This window comes from Acipenser ruthenus, chromosome 13, assembly GCF_902713425.1.
Source record: "Acipenser ruthenus chromosome 13, fAciRut3.2 maternal haplotype, whole genome shotgun sequence".
NCBI lineage: Eukaryota > Metazoa > Chordata > Actinopteri > Acipenseriformes > Acipenseridae > Acipenser > Acipenser ruthenus.
Window position 1 is genome coordinate 28,086,898 of NC_081201.1, and position 17,935 is coordinate 28,104,832.

General features: G+C 38.8%; 2 protein-coding genes across 2 annotated transcripts; both read left to right on the top strand.

The window, feature by feature from the left end:
- The first annotated feature begins 647 nt into the window (after positions 1-647).
- lrit1a (leucine-rich repeat, immunoglobulin-like and transmembrane domains 1a) lies at positions 648-6,833 on the top strand. The gene is made up of 4 exons (XM_034926040.2): positions 648-893; positions 1,529-1,995; positions 2,895-3,200; positions 3,610-6,833. The coding sequence occupies exons 1-4, from the start codon at positions 772-774 to the stop codon at positions 4,668-4,670; spliced, it is 1,956 nt and encodes a 651-aa protein (XP_034781931.1). The 5' UTR covers positions 648-771; the 3' UTR covers positions 4,671-6,833.
- Positions 6,834-13,691: 6,858 nt separating this feature from the next.
- Positions 13,692-17,256, top strand: lrit2 (leucine-rich repeat, immunoglobulin-like and transmembrane domains 2). The gene is made up of 3 exons (XM_034925747.2): positions 13,692-13,867; positions 14,282-15,063; positions 15,690-17,256. Exons 1-3 carry the CDS (start codon positions 13,737-13,739, stop codon positions 16,496-16,498), a joined length of 1,722 nt encoding a protein of 573 aa, XP_034781638.2. The 5' UTR covers positions 13,692-13,736; the 3' UTR covers positions 16,499-17,256.
- Positions 17,257-17,935: the final 679 nt, after the last annotated feature.

A 17,935-nucleotide genomic window follows, 5' to 3' on the forward strand; every position in this document is an offset into this window, starting at 1 on the left:
CCTCTTTAACTACTAACAAATACATTTAGTGAAAAGTAATAGATTGGTTCATAATAGATGCTGCCTGGAAATTACATTGCTGATTTATTTGTAATACAGTTGCACAGATCCCTGTCAGTGCTTATTTTGTCAGCCACAACTGGCATAGATCCACTGCTGTCCAGGTCCAGTTAATACAAATGTCCCCTTGGCCATATATTACATATTTGTTGAAAATGAAAAAAAACCCCAAAGGATTATATAATTAAATAAATGAGTAAATCAATGAACAATAGACACATTTGTCTCCTAGGCTTCCTCTGGAACATTGGTTTTGCTTAGATCTATTAAATGCGGATTAGGGACAGTTTGGGTTTGACACAAATTGTTTAGTTTTGTTTCAGTTTAGGCTACTGGATTTAGTTGAACTCATTTTTTAAATACAATTTGTGATTCATTCAACTGTCTAAGACACTGTGATTCTGACAACAGGGAAACAAAGACTACAATGCTTTAAAAGTTTCACTTGAAACTATTTCCATGTTTAGAGCACATATAAAGAAAGTGACATCTCCACCTATAGGATTCCAGGAAGCAATAAGCATCTAAATGAAAATAACTCAAGTCCATTCCTTAATCCTTGTCTATCCTTTTTTTATCTGGGGATTCAGAGCAGGCAGATCACTATGGGATAGTAAGCCTGCAGGGAGACAATGTGATGCCTCTGATGTTCTGTTAAAAGAGAAAGGAATCTTTCTGTATTTCAGTAGTCTAGCACAGCTGGGAGGCAACATGTTTCTCAGTTTGAGTTGGTTTTGCTGTTTGGCATTAGTGGGTCTACCTCTGGTATGCAGTTCCTGTATTTCACAGTGTAGCTGTTTCTACCATAACCTCAGTGATGGGTCTAAAGCAAGGTATGTAAGTTGTTTATTTTGTATTATTAATATTTTTAATGTTCTTAACTATGAAAAACAAACACATTACTTGTTAAATCTGATTTATGTTATACTCTTTCCATTTATATTTTGTTTGCTGGTATATTGACTAAAAGATTAAATCACCCTCGCTTTTTAGTCTTATTTCCCAATGATGTGCTAGATGTGTTGTCTGGTGCACTCCAATTAGTGTGACTGGAGAATAAATAATAACCAACGCACAAAACTAACAAGTATAAAAATTAATTTGATTAATTGTGTTTAAAAACATACAAATTCAACCCTATTATTATTATTATTATTATTATTATTATTATTATTATTATTATTATTATTATTATTATTTCTAATACAATTTACATAACCTACAATAATATATAATATTAGTGCTATGAATATGAGTAAGACTCAAGTAAAGTTTTAATATATATATATATATATATATATATATATATATATATATATATATATATATATATATATATATTTATAGTAGATGCTAACAGACAAGTAATAATACACACAACATACTGTACATTATTGTAAGGTATTTTATAATCATAACATAGATGTTTGTATTTAAATTAAGTATTTTGCCTCGTCTTTGATTGCAGGAGTGTTCTCTGTAACGACCCGGAGATATCTTCAGTACCAGCGAACTTTCCTTTAGATACCTCCAAATTACGAATTGAGAAGACAGCTATTAAGAGGGTTCCAAGTGAAGCCTTTCATTACCTCTCTAACCTGGAGTTTCTCTGGATGTCCTTTAATTCTCTGTCGACTGTGAATGCGGACAGTTTCCGTGGTCTGTACAATCTAGAGGAGCTAAGACTGGATGGCAATGCCCTCACTTATTTTCCCTGGGAATCAATCGTCGACATGCCTAACCTACGGCTACTTGATTTGCACAACAATCAACTTACTTCTATGCCATCAGAGGCAATGGTTTACATGAAAAACATCACATACTTGGATCTATCCAGCAATAATTTGGTTACTGTACCTTCAGAACTAATGGCAACTTGGCTGAGTGTGAAGCCAACCCAAGGTGCCTACATTGACAATTCAAAAATTATTCTAGGTAAGATAGCCCTGTTTTTGTCATTATACATGTCTTTTGGGATTAAATTAGAAAATCATTTAAAACCCTTTCTAGGTTTTACTTTAGCTTTTAATCTTACAAAATAAAACCATTGTCCTAGAAAGTGGAAGGGATAAAACATAAACTGATTCACTAAATGACTAATGTCAAAATCTTAATTTCATTTGTAAGGTTTACAGACAAAAATAAAGGGTGTTTATTCATTATATAAATGTAATTTAACAAGAAAAAAGAGAGAAATTGTCATAATAGATGTAAAATAAACTAAATAAAATGTATTATTGTTTAAAACTTAAATGGTTCAGCCTTATTTTGTATGGTTGGTGCTATATAAGAAAATAGTACTGAATTGTTCTTAAACATAACTACAAGCTATTCTTAACCATAGTAAGGTTTAAGTAGCTTACAGAAAATCAAGATGGCAGGCATGGTGTGGGTGGAAAGGATAGCTTGCACTTAATGAAAACCTAACATAGCTCTCTGAGGGGAATTGCCCACATAACCACCAGAGCCACTGGTAAAAGAAAAGTTACCCTTACCTGTACTTTGGGTAAGTAGAGCTAAGAACAGTCAAAGCATAGAAAGAACATGGTAAATCAAAGTGGTGTGGCATAAGGGAAAAAATCATGTCAAGGTAAAAGCATATTATAAACAAGGAAAAAGCATTAAAAACGTAGACGTTAATACCTACCATCATTTGAACACGGAAAATACTTTTAATAAATGTCCCAAATAGATGCACATTCTTAGGGCAAATGCAATATAAATATTTGGTATTGGATAATGATTATTGGATCCCAATTAACTATATTCAGTATGTAGACCTTGCAGACCTGTTTATATGTTAACCTGGTTGTTTTGTTTGTTCTTGTCAATAGGCCTCCATGACAATCCCTGGTTTTGTGACTGTCGGCTTTATGATCTGGTAAATTTTCTGAAGTCTCCATCATCTTCAGTGGCATTTATAGATGCCAGACTGAGATGTTCTCAACCCGAGAGTCTCTCTGGAGTCTTGTTTAGTGAGTTTGAACCGAGGCAATGCCAAATGTCAACAGTACACACTGCTGTTGCCCGAGTAAAGACTCCAGTGGGTAACAATGTAATACTCCGATGTAGCACCATTGGAGTACCAATCCCAGAGTTCACATGGAGAAGAGTTGATGGAAAACAACTGAGTGGGACAGGTATGTATTACACTAATCAATGTAGTTAAATATATATAACTAACAAAAATCATTTGTTAATGATAGTAAGCTACAGTAGCTGTTCACATTAATAAAAAATACACATTGGTGATGTCAGATGTAACCTAAGCTATCTTTTGAATACGTACTGGAAAATGCTTCTAATAAATAATATATTCTTTATGACCAATCATAAATGCTGAAGTAAAATTATAAGAAACACACACTGTTTAAGACAATAGACCAAACATTTGTTTACTTGATTACATATTCTATATTGTGCATGTCTGACTTTAATTCAATGTAGGAAACAGCTGCAACTATTTATATATAAATACTTAATTTGTGTATATTTGAAACAATTGAAAATCATGCAGTCTTATTTTGCCATCTATTTTTTTTTTAACAGTGCAACAGGAAATCTCAAAAGAGGGGATCATTTGGTCTATATTTAGTATACCTGCTGTATCATATCATGACTCTGGCAAATATCTCTGCAGAGCAACAAACTTTGTGGGGAGTGCCGAAGCTATAATTTCTCTTGTGATAACGGATGTTGCAAAAGCCGAAAATCAAACCACTACCCCCACAAAAAAAACACGGATTAAGAGACCCAATGGAGTGGGGAAAGCTGCTTACCAAGAAAAGCTGGTGGCTAGGTATGTCGTTCCAACCACAACTTCACAAACACCAAACATTAAGCCCCTTGGTTATACTGAAAAGTATGCAGAACTAGAAAATCATAGCATCGCTAAAAGTAGAATAAATGGACAGACATCTGAGCCAAACAGTAGCAATGGCCCACAGGATAGGAACAAAACTAATGTGAGTAGCCTTCCAGCAAACACTTCTTCTCTCCAACAGGAGCTGGAACAAGTGGTTAGGTCGGTAAAGATAATTGGGGACACTGATCATACAGTTACTTTGACCTGGAGAGCTCCTACAGCTAAAAACACCACAATTTTTAGTGTCCTGTATGCTATCTTCGGAGAAAGGGACATGCGCAGAATTAATGTCGGCCCAAGCAAGAACAGGATCACCATTGATGGACTCATGCCAAAGACAAAGTACATTGCCTGTGTGTGCGTCAAAGGGCTGATCCCCAAAAAAGAGCAGTGCATAATCTTCTCAACAGATGAAGCTGCCAGTGCCAGTGGAACCCAAAAGCTCATCAATGTAGTTGTAATCACTGTTGCCTGTGTAATAGCCGTGCCCCTGACACTGATCGTCTGCTGCGGGGCACTAAAAAGGCGCTGCATAAAGATGTTTGAGAGAAAGGCAAAAGATATCCAAGACTCCTATGTCACATTTGAAGCTTTGTCCCCAGGCCCCAAGGCAAAGGGTCTAGAAGGTGAATATTTGACAAGAGTCAGCCCAGAAGAGTCTAACCGTCTTCTCTCAGCCAGGTCCAGTCTGGATTCAGAAGTCACTGTTAAAATCGAAGGGCAGCCCAATGAGTATTTCTGTTGATAACCACTTTCATCATCAGCAATTAAAAAGGAGTTTTGTTGGCCGTTGAGCATTTTGCCTGTGTGAGAGCAGCAATTGCACCAAATGCATGAACACAGATATGGAAATGTATCAGGTTCATTGCATTGTTAATAAGGATTTTCCTCCTGTTGTAGGTGCTATTCACAATATCGCAATATCGGGTATGATCAGGTTTTAAACACAAAGCTCTTGCAATCCTGAGACAAGGCCATGCACCTATGAAATGTTAAAAAGGGAATATTTCAAATTTGTTGACAGTTTTACAGTAAATATGGTAACCTTTTTCAGTCCATATTGACATGTAAAAAAAATCTAAATTCCCTATCTTTCATTTGCTATGTATCTGTAATGTTTTAGAAACTACGAAACCAGTTGCCTCACATCCATTTATTATGACTTTGGGGGAGAAAACTTAATGTAATATGAATAAATAACAATAAACCATTTAAAAGACAGGTGTTATGATAATAACATGTGTTACTGGTACATAACTTCTCTGAAGTAAAATGTGAAATGCATGGATTTTAATTTCAAAGGACAAATCAGTTATCATGGGTTGTATTCAATGTGTATTACTGTGTATCATGTAAGTTTCTGTGCCAGGCTCAATGACCTATGAACTAAAATATGTATATATATGTTGTTGTCAAAAGTTTACATACCCTCTATCTGCAGAAGTGTTATTTACCAAAGTATTAAGTGTTATAAATATTGTTTGATACACTATACTTACACAGCAATGATACCTCTTGTGAGTGTGTTGAACACTCATTCGTCTCTAACAAGTGGTAGTTAAAAATCTGGTCAATTAACTGAGTTAAGGCACAGGGTACCAATATTCATGAAATTCAACAGCATTCATACCCTGACAATGAAAATGAAATTAATAGCTAGTTGAGGCACCTTTAGCAATAATAACCTCTTTTAAACAATTAGGATATCTGTCAATGAGCTTTTGGCATGATTCTTTAGTGATTGTTGACCATTCTTCAACGCAAAATTGTTCCTGTTCATTCAAATTCTGAGGGCTTCTCTTGTGCACAACTCTTCAACTCATACCAAAGATTCTCAATCGGATTTAGATCTGGACTTTGACTAGGCCATTCCAGAACCTTGATTTTATTCTTCTTTAACCATCCTGAAGTAGATTTTGATGTGTGCTTTGGATCGTTGTTGTGTTAGAACGTCCAGTTACGCTTTAAACCAAGTTTTGTAACAGAGGGTTTCAGATGATTGGCCAGTATATTTTGGTATGCTATGGAATCCATTTTACCATATGGAACAAAATTCCCTGTGCCATTAGAGGAAAATCAGCCACATAGAAGGATATTATGCTTGACAGTAGGTATGGTGTTCTTTTCTTTGTACACCTCACCAGACTTTCTTCAAATGTAACAACTATCTGCGTGACCAAATAGCTCGATTCTTGTTTCATCACTCCACAAAACCTTTGACCAGAACTCATATCCACCGTTAAAATGCCGTTTTGCAAACTTTAAGCGATTGTCTTTGTGACATTTTCCTAAGAGTGGCTTTTTCCTTGGCCTGCGACCATTGAGACCTTCACCATGCAATACTCGACCTGTGGTTGAAATGGAAACCCCAGTCCCACTTGCAGCCAGTTCACTTTGAATATCTTTGGCGCTCATTCTCAGATTGTTATTAACCCTCCTCACAATTCTTCTGCTTGTTCTTCCAGACCGAGGGAGCGTTGTGACAGTACCATGAGTCTTGTACTTCATGATAATGGAAACAAGAGTTTAAATTGGGATACTCAAATGCTTGTAAATAATCTTGTATCCTTCTCCAGCTTTATGACAATAAATAATTTTCTGCTTAAAGTCTTCAGATAGCTCTTTACTTTTTCCCATATTGACTTATTGGTAATGACAGCAATGCCTAACCCTTTTATACTCTCTAAGAATGTTCACCTACAATCCAGCATTATCTAGACTTTTCTAGAATTAGGTTCTGCATTATCATATTGACATTTCTAGCACCTTGTAGACAATAATATCATAGCATCAAAGAGTATGAATACTTTTGAATTAGCATTTTTGGAGTACTGCAAAAAAATTACTGAAATATATAATTGTAGACATATATTTCTTGTAACTTTTTTTCCTCATCCACAAAAGCAAAACTCTTTGTTTTCGAGAAATTTCTATAAATTATAAATTTCCATTGGGGTATTGTCACAAAGACGGCCGGAGTGGGTGGTGTGAGACCAGAAGCAGGAAGTAAATAAACAGAGAGATGTGGTTTGTTTAAGCTGAGCGCGTGATCGCGCTCAGCATTTAATAATTAACAGCACAGAAAATAAAAGGTTGGAACACAACAAAAACACAGGACACGGCACTACACGCCAAAATAAAAAGACAAACAAAACGGACTAGACAGTAAACAGGCAGACAGACAAACGAAACACGGTGAGTGAGACAGTTCTTTCCTTATTATTATTATTCTTCTTCTTCTTCTTATTCTTATTACCTCCTTCTCCACACTCGTTCTCCACTCACCGAACACCTAACCCCGACTGAGTGAAAATGTGCGTCTATATATACTATTGTGCTGGGATTCAATTACTAATTAATTATTCACTTGAATCCCAGCACGTGAATTAATTCTGTGCAACCCCGTGCTCACATATTACATTTAACCAGCACGTGAAGTGATGTGCAATCCCGTGCCTAAATACAAATATACAATTTACACACACGTGAAACACAGACCGCTTATATCCCGTGTACCAATCTATACACCAACATTAACATACACACGCAACATACATACACAGAACACACAAATGCACACAGGGGCGGGCACTTTGCCACATATACCCCCCCTTGTGCGCAGCACACATGGCCTCAACGGCCACCTCCCCCCTTAAAAACCCAGCAGTCCAGGACAAAGTCTCGGGCTGGGAAGGGAGGCTTCAGTGGGCCCATGGCTGGCCATGCTGTCAGCACCCCTGCCGGTAGTGGCACGGCTGACAGCCTGTTGGTCCCGTCCTGCAGCGAAAAAGCTGCGGGGGCAGGTGGTCCCCCGACCTCCCCCTTCTTCGTAGCCGGCAGCTCCCTCCTGTGGGGCTCCGGCCACAAGAACTCCTGCAGCGAAACTGCTGCTGGGGAAAGTGGTCTCCAGACCTCCTCCCCCTTCTTCGTGGCCGGCAGCTCCCCTTTCTGGGGCTCCGGCCACCGTACTCCCTGCGGAGGTACGGGCAGCAGAGGCAGCTCCTGCTCCTCTGCTCCGGGCGGTGGTGGAGGCAGAGGCAGCTCCAGCTCCTCTGCTCCTGGCGGTGGTGGAGGCAGAGGCAGCTCCAGCTCCTCTGCTCCTTGCGGTGGTGGTGGCGGAGGCAGAGGCAGCTCCTGCTCCTCTGCTCCTTGCGGTGGTGGTGGCGGAGGCAGAGGCAGCTCCTGCTCCTCTGCTCCTGGAGGTGGTGGAGGCAGAGGCAGCTCCTGCTCCTCTGCTCCTTGCGGTGGTGGTGGCGGAGGCAGAGGCAGCTCCTGCTCCTCTGCTCCTTGCGGTGGTGGTGGCGGAGGCAGAGGCAGCTCCTGCTCCTCTGCTCCTGGAGGTGGTGGAGGCAGAGACAGCTCCTGCTCCTCTGCTCCTTGCGGTGGTGGTGGTGGAGGCAGAGGCAGCTCCTGCTCCTCTGCTCCTTGCGGTGGTGGTGGCGGAGGCAGAGGCAGCTCCTGCACCTCTGCTCCTGGAGGTGGTGGAGGCAGAGGCAGCTCCTGCTCCTCTGCTCCTTGCGGTGGTGGTGGCGGAGGCAGAGGCAGCTCCTGCTCCTCTGCTCCTGGAGGTGGTGGAGGCAGAGGCAGCTCCTGCTCCTCTGCTCCTGGAGGTGGTGGAGGTAGAGGCAGCTCCAGCTCCTCTGCTCCTGGCGGTGCTGGCTCCCTCTGCTGTGGCGGCTGGGCATGTGCACGCCGTGCTGCCTTCAGCAGCATAGCGAGAGGCTGCTGGGGGACACCAGCATCCTGCCCTTCTCCCCCCCAAAAATTTTCAGGGGGTTGAGCCTGTAACTCCTCCCCTTCTGGCTCCTGGGGCTGAACCAGCAGGCATTTTCCCTCTGCTGGTGGCTTGGGTCCCAGGGCTGTGGAAGCCCCGACTTGCCTCCCTTTGGGCTGTGGACGCCCCGACTCCTCCCTGTTGGGCTGTGGACGCCCCGACTCCTCCCTGTTGGGCTGTGGACGCCCCGACTCCTCCCTGTTGGGCTGTGGACGCCCCGACTCCTCCCTGTTGGGCTGTGGACGTTCGGGCTCCCCCCACTCAGGCGTAGGACGTTCGGGCTCCTCCCACTCAGGCGTAGGACGTTCGGGCTCCTCCCACTCAGGCGTAGGACGTTCGGGCTCCTCCCACTCAGGCGTAGGACATTCGGGCTCCTTCCGCTTGGGCTCCTCCCATTTGGGCTGTGGATGCTCAGGCTCCTCCCATTTGGGCTGTGGAGGCAAAACCAGCAGGCATTCACCCTCTGCTGGTGGAGATGGGGACAGCAGGCACTCCTCTGCTGGTGGTCCTGCTACCTGGGCTGCTGTTCCATTTATGGTTGCCTCCAGGTAGCTGAGGACAAACTCCACACCTTCCTCCAAGGTGTTTGGGGTGTGTTCCTGCTGATAGGCCTCCCATCTCTCACTGTCCATCATCCACAGGGCCTGGACAACTATGGGCAGAGACTGGGCCTCCAGCCCAGCATTCTCCAGGAACCAGTCCCGCCATTTTGTGGCGTCTTCTGCCATTATATTTTTTTCTTTTTTTTTTTTTTTTTTTTTTTTTTAAACAAAACCCCTCCTGGTCTGACGCTTGGAGGCGCGGCTATCCCACGATGACACCACGTGTCACAAAGACGGCCGGAGTGGGTGGTGTGAGACCAGAAGCAGGAAGTAAATAAACAGAGAGATGTGGTTTGTTTAAGCTGAGCGCGTGATCGCGCTCAGCATTTAATAATTAACAGCACAGAAAATAAAAGGTTGGAACACAACAAAAACACAGGACACGGCACTACACGCCAAAATAAAAAGACAAACAAAACGGACTAGACAGTAAACAGGCAGACAGACAAACGAAACACGGTGAGTGAGACAGTTCTTTCCTTATTATTATTATTCTTCTTCTTCTTCTTATTCTTATTACCTCCTTCTCCACACTCGTTCTCCACTCACCGAACACCTAACCCCGACTGAGTGAAAATGTGCGTCTATATATACTATTGTGCTGGGATTCAATTACTAATTAATTATTCACTTGAATCCCAGCACGTGAATTAATTCTGTGCAACCCCGTGCTCACATATTACATTTAACCAGCACGTGAAGTGATGTGCAATCCCGTGCCTAAATACAAATATACAATTTACACACACGTGAAACACAGACCGCTTATATCCCGTGTACCAATCTATACACCAACATTAACATACACACGCAACATACATACACAGAACACACAAATGCACACAGGGGCGGGCACTTTGCCACAGGTATGTAAACTTTTGACTGCAGCTGTTTGTGTATATATGTATACACACACACACATACACACACATACATACACACACACACACACACACACACACACACACACACACACACACACACACACATTATATACACATTATGTGGCTATTTAATTGTTTGGAAATAAATATTTTTTATAGTTCTTGTTTTTTGTGTTACTATGCACTAGAGCTACACATTTCTTAATATGTAAATGTGTTCATACAAAATAAAAAAGTATAGCTATTTCAGTACATTTATTATAAACACAAATATGAAAGATGTAATGCTAAAATGTGGCATAAGCATGCAACCACTTCAGAAGCAGAAAAAGCTGGATGTGTTTCAATGTTTAAACACTGTTTTCTTGTTAAGTAAGAAGCAACTGAGTTGATTAGTAAGTGTAGTTCCATTGGAGAAATACTGTAAAGATACTAGGTTGTTGTTCAAAGGAAAAAAAAAAAAATCACTTGTCAAAGCTGCAATTATGTCCAATGTTTACGTGCCAAATACAAGATAATGGTGTATTGTTAAAGAAAGTCAAAGGCTTGAAAACATTAGGGTATGTTAAGTACTTAGAAAGAGGTAATAGTGTCATTGTTTTTTATTTGTTTATTATCCCAAATAAAATGTTAACAACATTTTTTTCTAGACTAGTGTTTTCTTAATAAAATTAAGTTAAATGGCTAATGTGTATAAGGACTACTATATATTGTACAGCACCATAGGCAACTCTTATTTTGCCTAAATGACAGCTCATCTTCATTAAAAAAGATATTCATATTTACAGGAGGCAATATACACAAATATAGCTTTTCATATTTCACTGTATATTTTCAATATTAACATGAGCCACAGAGGCCTGTTTTAAGGTATCTTGGGTCAAAATAAGACAAGACATTTGGAATGATGAGGCACAAAACAAAACAAATGCGTTTCAATAATGTTATATATGTTAAAGTTTAATGTTCCTATAACTCCTCCACACCACCTTCACTAGGTATGTCATTACTCACCGATAATACGGTTACTAGTAGTTAATAAGACTGCAAACCTTCAGTTGTCTGGCGTCATCTTTTCAAAACAAATTCTGTTGCTGCCAGTACATGTAAACAACAAAATGACATCACTAGCAAAACAAACAACAATGGACTGCATATTAAAAGATTTGTCTCTGGGAGTGCAGGATGAGTCACACAGTCTTTAACAATCTGGGGTGGGGATGGGAAACCGGCAGGGACTGCTTCTCCTCATTGTGCAACAGCAAACCCTACTGGCCAGACACTGAGCATGTTCAGAGTGGATTAAAAGTAGGGCTGATCTCTGTTCACTGGGATTGGTAGCCCGCCCACCTCTGCTCTGGATTTGCTTGCCGTAAAAGCGATTCTGGCTTTAGGTTTGTGAGATCGGAGGACGCTCACACTTCCTCAGAATGTCTGTGCTGCGTAGGAACTCGCTGCGTGTTGAGAAAAAACATAATTGGACATTCCAAATTGGGGAAAATAAATAAAAATAATAATTTGTCACTCTAAATTTTAAAAAAAATGATCTGAGGAATAAATTTGTGGAAGTGTAGAAATACACAAGTACTACTTCTTCTTCTTCTTCTTCTTCTTCTTCTTCTTCTTCTTCTTCTTCTTCTTCTTCAACAATACAGACTTTGAAAATCATGGAATATTTAAGGTTTTAAAATTACATTTCCTGTACACTGGTGACCCCTTGAATGATTAAAATGCATTACCGATTATTAGTATCCTACTTGTGGTATGCTAACTGACAGTATATTAATACAGTATTTAATTTTAAAATCTATAGGTTGGTTTGGTCAGTCAGTTGTTTTTTGGCACAGCTCTGTTTGCTTAAATCCTGTCACATGGGAATGGGGAAAATGCAGAGAGGATTATGCATGTTATAGTATGACCATTCAAATATATCTATACCGCTCATTATACATTCAACATATGCCTACATTATTGTAATAGGCATCTAATTATCTTAATAGTTAGAACTCATTGTCTAAATATATTGCTACTCAAAATTCTAAATATGAATATGTTGAAAAGCTAAAAACATGCACTGTGGGCTGTTGGGATTGGGAATTTAGAACTAGAGATGACAAAATGCTAAATCCTAATTTAGCTGGCAGGTGGTGCAACTGCCACATTAAAGTGCTTGTGGAACCTAAAACATATTTAATCTCTAATCTAAAAAACTCTTGTAGAACGTTCAAAAATATGTCCTTATCACGAAACTGCTCCAGCCTCTGGTGCTTATTGTAGTCAGAGAAACACAATGAATTCAATGACAAGCACTTAACACTAGAAGATAGGCCTATACCTATTGTAATTTATTAAAAGCACAAATGTAGCCTTTTCATTTTGGATTTTTTTTTTCTTTTTTTGGTAAATATTTAGCTTTTGGATATGGGTATCATTTTATAGCTATTTTTTGTGGAATGTAATAGCTTACATTTCATGGCCTAATATAATCTCCTTAACCACCAGAATGCGTTTGGGCCTACTTGTGTTTATATTTTTAATAATATAGCCTATAAGTTACATAATGTATTTAGCCATTTCACTCTGGCACCCTTGGTTGCATTAGCAGCAAAGGTAAATTACTAGGGAGCGAATGCTGCCCTCAACCGGTTCAGACCTGCATCAATTATCTGACATCTCATTGTTTTGAAAAAAAAAGCACAGTTACCCATCTTTCAACGTGTAAACTTCCTCATTTAGCTTACCACTAAAAAACGTATAGAAAATCTATAAACTATAACCTAACACGGAGTCTGTATCATTTATCTTTAGTTTATTGTTGTATTGTTTTTAAATCCCCCCCCGGCATTTACAACTTCTAGTCACTAGAGATTTTACACACAGTACACACTTGTTAAATGCAGCATAACAGACACTAAAGCATATATTGGACCAACTTTTATTAATAAAATTTATAAATATTGTATTTGTACAACAGTTAAATAGTAGAATCTCAAAGAATGACCTAAATAAACTGCTATACTGAACTGGCACAAAGGCTATGCAAATCATGATGTACAGACTATGCTGTGCCACTTAATGTGAGCTAATAAGTATGTCAGGTAGCTTACCAGAAGAACACTGTCAGTTTATGTTTCAGTAGGTTTCTGGTTAGAAATGGTATAGTCATTATTATTATTATTATTATTATTATTATTATTATTATTATTATTATTATTATTATTATTATTGTTTTACAAATAGTTTCTGTTTAGGATAGTTTTACATTTATATTACAATTAATTTCTTACATTAGCTTTCATATCTATAATACAGGTGAATCCATGATAGTACAATTTGGAATGAATAATGCAATTCAATAATTAAAAGATTTATGTAAGGATATATATCTTGAGATCAAACTTGGTATACATTTTACATTTTATCTAACCTTACCTGAGTCTTCTGGTATCTCTGGGTGTCTTACAGAGTTAAGAATTACGTCAAGAGAGATTACGGGTAATAAGCTTTGCTAGACTGAACCTGTCGACAAATACCTAGTGCAAATACTTTCCATGAGTTTCTTTAAAAGGAATATGGACTCCATTTACATTATCCTAACAATAGGTTTTGTTTTTGTCCATGTAAATCCAGTTACTTCATCATGTTTGACAGGTTGTTCTTGTACCGATGACAGCTTTGGAAGGTAAGATGATTTTCTTTGTTTGGTATTTTGAACAGTTAGAGAAAATCAATATCACTAATATGCTGAAAGGTAGCCTATTGTATACTGACAACTAAGCAATAGTTAGGAAGTATAAGGTTTTTTTAGGGGAAGCCAGACTAAAAGAACAAATCCATACATTAGAGAGGAACAGTGGTTGAAACAGTTAAGCTCTTGAAGCAAACACTATCTGTTACATCTTCCCACTGACGGGTGCTTAGTTCTATTTAATCTTTCTAACATCTGTTATATGTATATTACAGCTTATTAAAGTCTAAAGGGACACCAATATCACTGTTGTTTACATGTGGCACTTCCAGGTACATTGAATACATGTACATAATATAATGACATGCCCTTGAAACTAATTATTGCTGATATTGTTATCATTGGTAGATCTATGCTTTGTATGGCGACCGCCTTAAGAAGAATCCCAGAAAACATCCCCCAAGATGTCAAGAAAATACGGATTGAAAACTCCCACCTTACAGAATTACCCCGAGGGTCATTCTCCAGAGTTGGTGCCTTGGAATATCTGTGGCTGAACTTTAACAACATAACGGTTATGCATATTAAAAGCCTTGAGGGTTTAAATAACTTAACAGAACTCAGGTTGCAGGGAAACAAACTGCGTTCAGTACCTTGGACAGCATTTCAGGATACCCCGCACTTAAACATTTTGGATTTGAAGCACAACAGGTTAGACGTTCTCCCAGAATATGCATTAAGATATTTGCCGGGTCTGACCTACTTAGACTTATCCTTCAATCAGCTTACTGTCATTCCGAAAGAGGTCTTTGTAAGTTGGCCTTTGTACCACTCAGCTGAGCAGCTTGGAAGAAGAGAAGAAAGCCCTCCTAATGTCGTCTTAGCACTCAATGACAATCCTTGGCTTTGTGACTGTCGTCTGAAGGGTTTTGTTCAGTTCATCAAGTCTGTCAGCCCACCTATTATTTTAATGAACTCCTATTTAACTTGTGCAGGCCCACAATTCAGGGCAGGCAAGTTTTTTCATGAAGTTGAATTGAAGACCTGCATGAAACCAGTAGCCACCACCCCCACATCTAATGTTACACTGCCATTGGGGGTGAACACGACTCTCACATGCTTGGCTAAAGCAAGGCCTTCCCCAGCAGTCTGGTGGACATATGGTCTGAAGATTATAAGAGGATTTGATGGTAAGGTTTAGTCTTATTTTTGCTAACATTCACCATACATGATCATTACATCAGATCCGATAACATAAAAGTGCAAGAAGCTAAACAAAATTATCTCTAAATGTCTTGCACATTTACATTTTATTAGATACATTATTTTATTTTTTTAAATATATATACTGTGTATATATATATATAGGTTATTTTGTTCAGAGGGGTTTTCTATTCTCATTGATATTTAAAAAGCAATACAAAAAATGAAATAAAATTACATTATAAATAATTGCACTAATGAGGGTGTAAGCAGTCTGGTTAACTGTTTTTTGAAAAGTAGCATAGACTCTTTCCAAGACTGCCGTGCTACAAAAAACACAGAAATTCGAACACAGGTTAAACAAATAAATGTTTTACTGGAATCAGGTAGTGATCCAGTTAATTGACAATCTGGTTAGTAGATTTTCAGAAGAAACAATTATATTAATAGTTAATCCCAATATATCTGAACTTTTAATATATATTTAATCCCATTCCATTTTGAAACAAAATTACACAATATCACTTGCAGATTTATAAATACCAACTTTATCAATACGAGAACATCTGAATTTTTTTTTAAACCTTTTGTCTCTCTCTTTTTGTCTGGACAGTGTTGCAATCCCACATTGATGATGATACAATTAAGTCAGAACTGGTGATCCCTGCATTGCACCTCCCAGATAGAGGGAAATATACCTGCACAGCCTACAATTTCATTGGGAACGCCACTGTAAGCATTTTGCTCAATGTGATTTCTCCAGATGCACATTCCCCTTTATCACCCGTGTTCCCTTCTTCCTCCTCTTCCTCATCAGAAGAAAACATATACATAGACATTAGGATTGCAAAACAGACTGTGTACGGCATAACACTGGAATGGTATGCTGCTACTGAAAATCCATCTGAAACCTGGTACACCCTGCACTTTGGCAAATACGAAGACATCAGAAAAGAGCTTATTTACATGGGCCCTGGCATCAATAGCTATTCAGTTAATGACTTGTTGCCAGCAACCAAGTACAAGGTGTGTGTCACATTAAAGAACCAGGCCCCCAGAAGAGATCAGTGTATTGTGTTTGTGACTGGCAGCGACATCAGCGAACTGGAGCAACGAGAGAAGCTCATCCATATCATAGTTATTGTGTGTGCCATGATTTTGGCAGTGCCAGCTGGAATGTATGCCTGCACCACTGAAACACGCTTCAGCTGTTTTGACAAGTGCTCGGATCTGTGCAAGAGGAAACGGCGCCAAGAGAAGAATCTCAACGCGGGAGAAAGAGACAGGACATTTGACAGCTTGCAGGCAGGGAGCGATGAGGGTCTCTGTAACAGGGACTCCAGTGAGCACAAGAGAAGACGGAGGTCAGACGATAAGATGCAGGTCAAAGCCAAACAAAGAAACGGCGCTGATCTGTATTAGCTGCGGTCAGTACAGGGCATTGTGGAGATGTAAAAAAAAATCTTATTCTAGAACGCTTATCAGGGGTTCTCAAACTCAGTCCTGGGGACACCCTGTGTCTGCTGGTTTTCATTCCAACTGAGCTCTCCATTACTTAACTAGACCCTTAATTCAACTGACAATTTGCTCAATTAGACCTTTTTACTTGTTTTCAGTTGTAGATTTCAAGTTACTTATAAAATGTTAGCGCTAACTTGAAATATGCAACTGAGAACCCCTGGTTTATAATTATACAGTTATTAAGTGAGCATAAGGAGGTTTGAAATAGACATTGATTTAAGTCTGAATGTTAAGCCTTATGAATTAGTTTAGTGGAAGCTAATAGATTCGGAAGTAAATCAATGCCTTTAGTGTATTCTCAACTAAATATATTCCTAATGTGACAGTACAGTACTTATTGCAAATGAAATGAAACATGGCAGGCTGTTTCTGATGCAGACTAGGCAGAAGGAGACTGAATGTACAGAAGTGTACAAAAACAGTATGTTTTATATGTTAACATGGAAAAGCATATTATTCTATTTTGCTTTTTGTAAGAGATGAATGTATATTTAATAATCTGTACCAAACTACAATTTATAATTGCACACACAGAGCTTTTTATTATTTGATTCTGTTTCATCCAAACGAATAAAAATGAAAATACATGTATTCATTTCAAATGTTTTTTTTTTTTCTGAATAAAGAATGATACATAAACTGTTTCTATTTTTAGTTGTTAACCAATGAAACATACCAGAAACAAAAAGAATGAAACCAGAGACTGCAACAGCATTTACTCCCCATTCAGTTGTATTGAGACAGGGCTACAGCACTCCCTGTGCAGTTATTTGACGAGGGTGCTTCAACTCCAGAAGAGTACTTTTGGTTAATACCAGAAAAAAACCCACTCTATTACCATGACAGTATGGGATTAAAAGTGTACAACAGTCATGTTATTAAGCTTTTGCGTACTTCCTGAATAAAAAAGGATTACCACAGAGATACAAGACAAACATTATGAGCTATTTCCTTACAATCATTCCATACATAAATATGCATTTGCATGATTGCCAAATGCCCATACTTGCATATTTGTTTTCCATTCAAAACAATAGAAAGACGATTATTATATAATAAACTGTTGTACGTACATGAATAGGAATAGTGGTAAGCAGATTATGATTTCCTGTTTAACATCATCTATATATTCATAGCTAAGAGCAGTCAGGATCATTTTAGGTATTATACTTTTATGAAGTAGTCTGAACAGATACAATAATGTTTGAGCAAACAAATTCTGTACATACCCAAAGTACTGAGATCACTGTTTGTGTGCTGCGAAAAACCAACACTTTGGGCACATACTGTACCAACCCCACACAGCATTTTTCAGGTTTCTTTGGCAAACATATTCTC

Excerpts from the sequence above, each read along its gene's own strand:
- lrit1a (XM_034926040.2), top strand. The coding sequence starts at position 772 with ATGTTTCTCAGTTTGAGTTGGTTTTGCTGTTTGGCATTAGTGGGTCTA. Across the intron at positions 894-1,528 it reads AGTGATGGGTCTAAAGCAAG|GAGTGTTCTCTGTAACGACC; the intron begins GTATGTAAGTTG and ends CTTTGATTGCAG. Across the intron at positions 3,201-3,609 it reads AAAACAACTGAGTGGGACAG|TGCAACAGGAAATCTCAAAA; the intron begins GTATGTATTACA and ends TTTTTTTAACAG.
- lrit2 (XM_034925747.2), top strand. The coding sequence starts at position 13,737 with ATGAGTTTCTTTAAAAGGAATATGGACTCCATTTACATTATCCTAACA. Across the intron at positions 13,868-14,281 it reads ACCGATGACAGCTTTGGAAG|ATCTATGCTTTGTATGGCGA; the intron begins GTAAGATGATTT and ends TATCATTGGTAG. Across the intron at positions 15,064-15,689 it reads GATTATAAGAGGATTTGATG|TGTTGCAATCCCACATTGAT; the intron begins GTAAGGTTTAGT and ends TTGTCTGGACAG.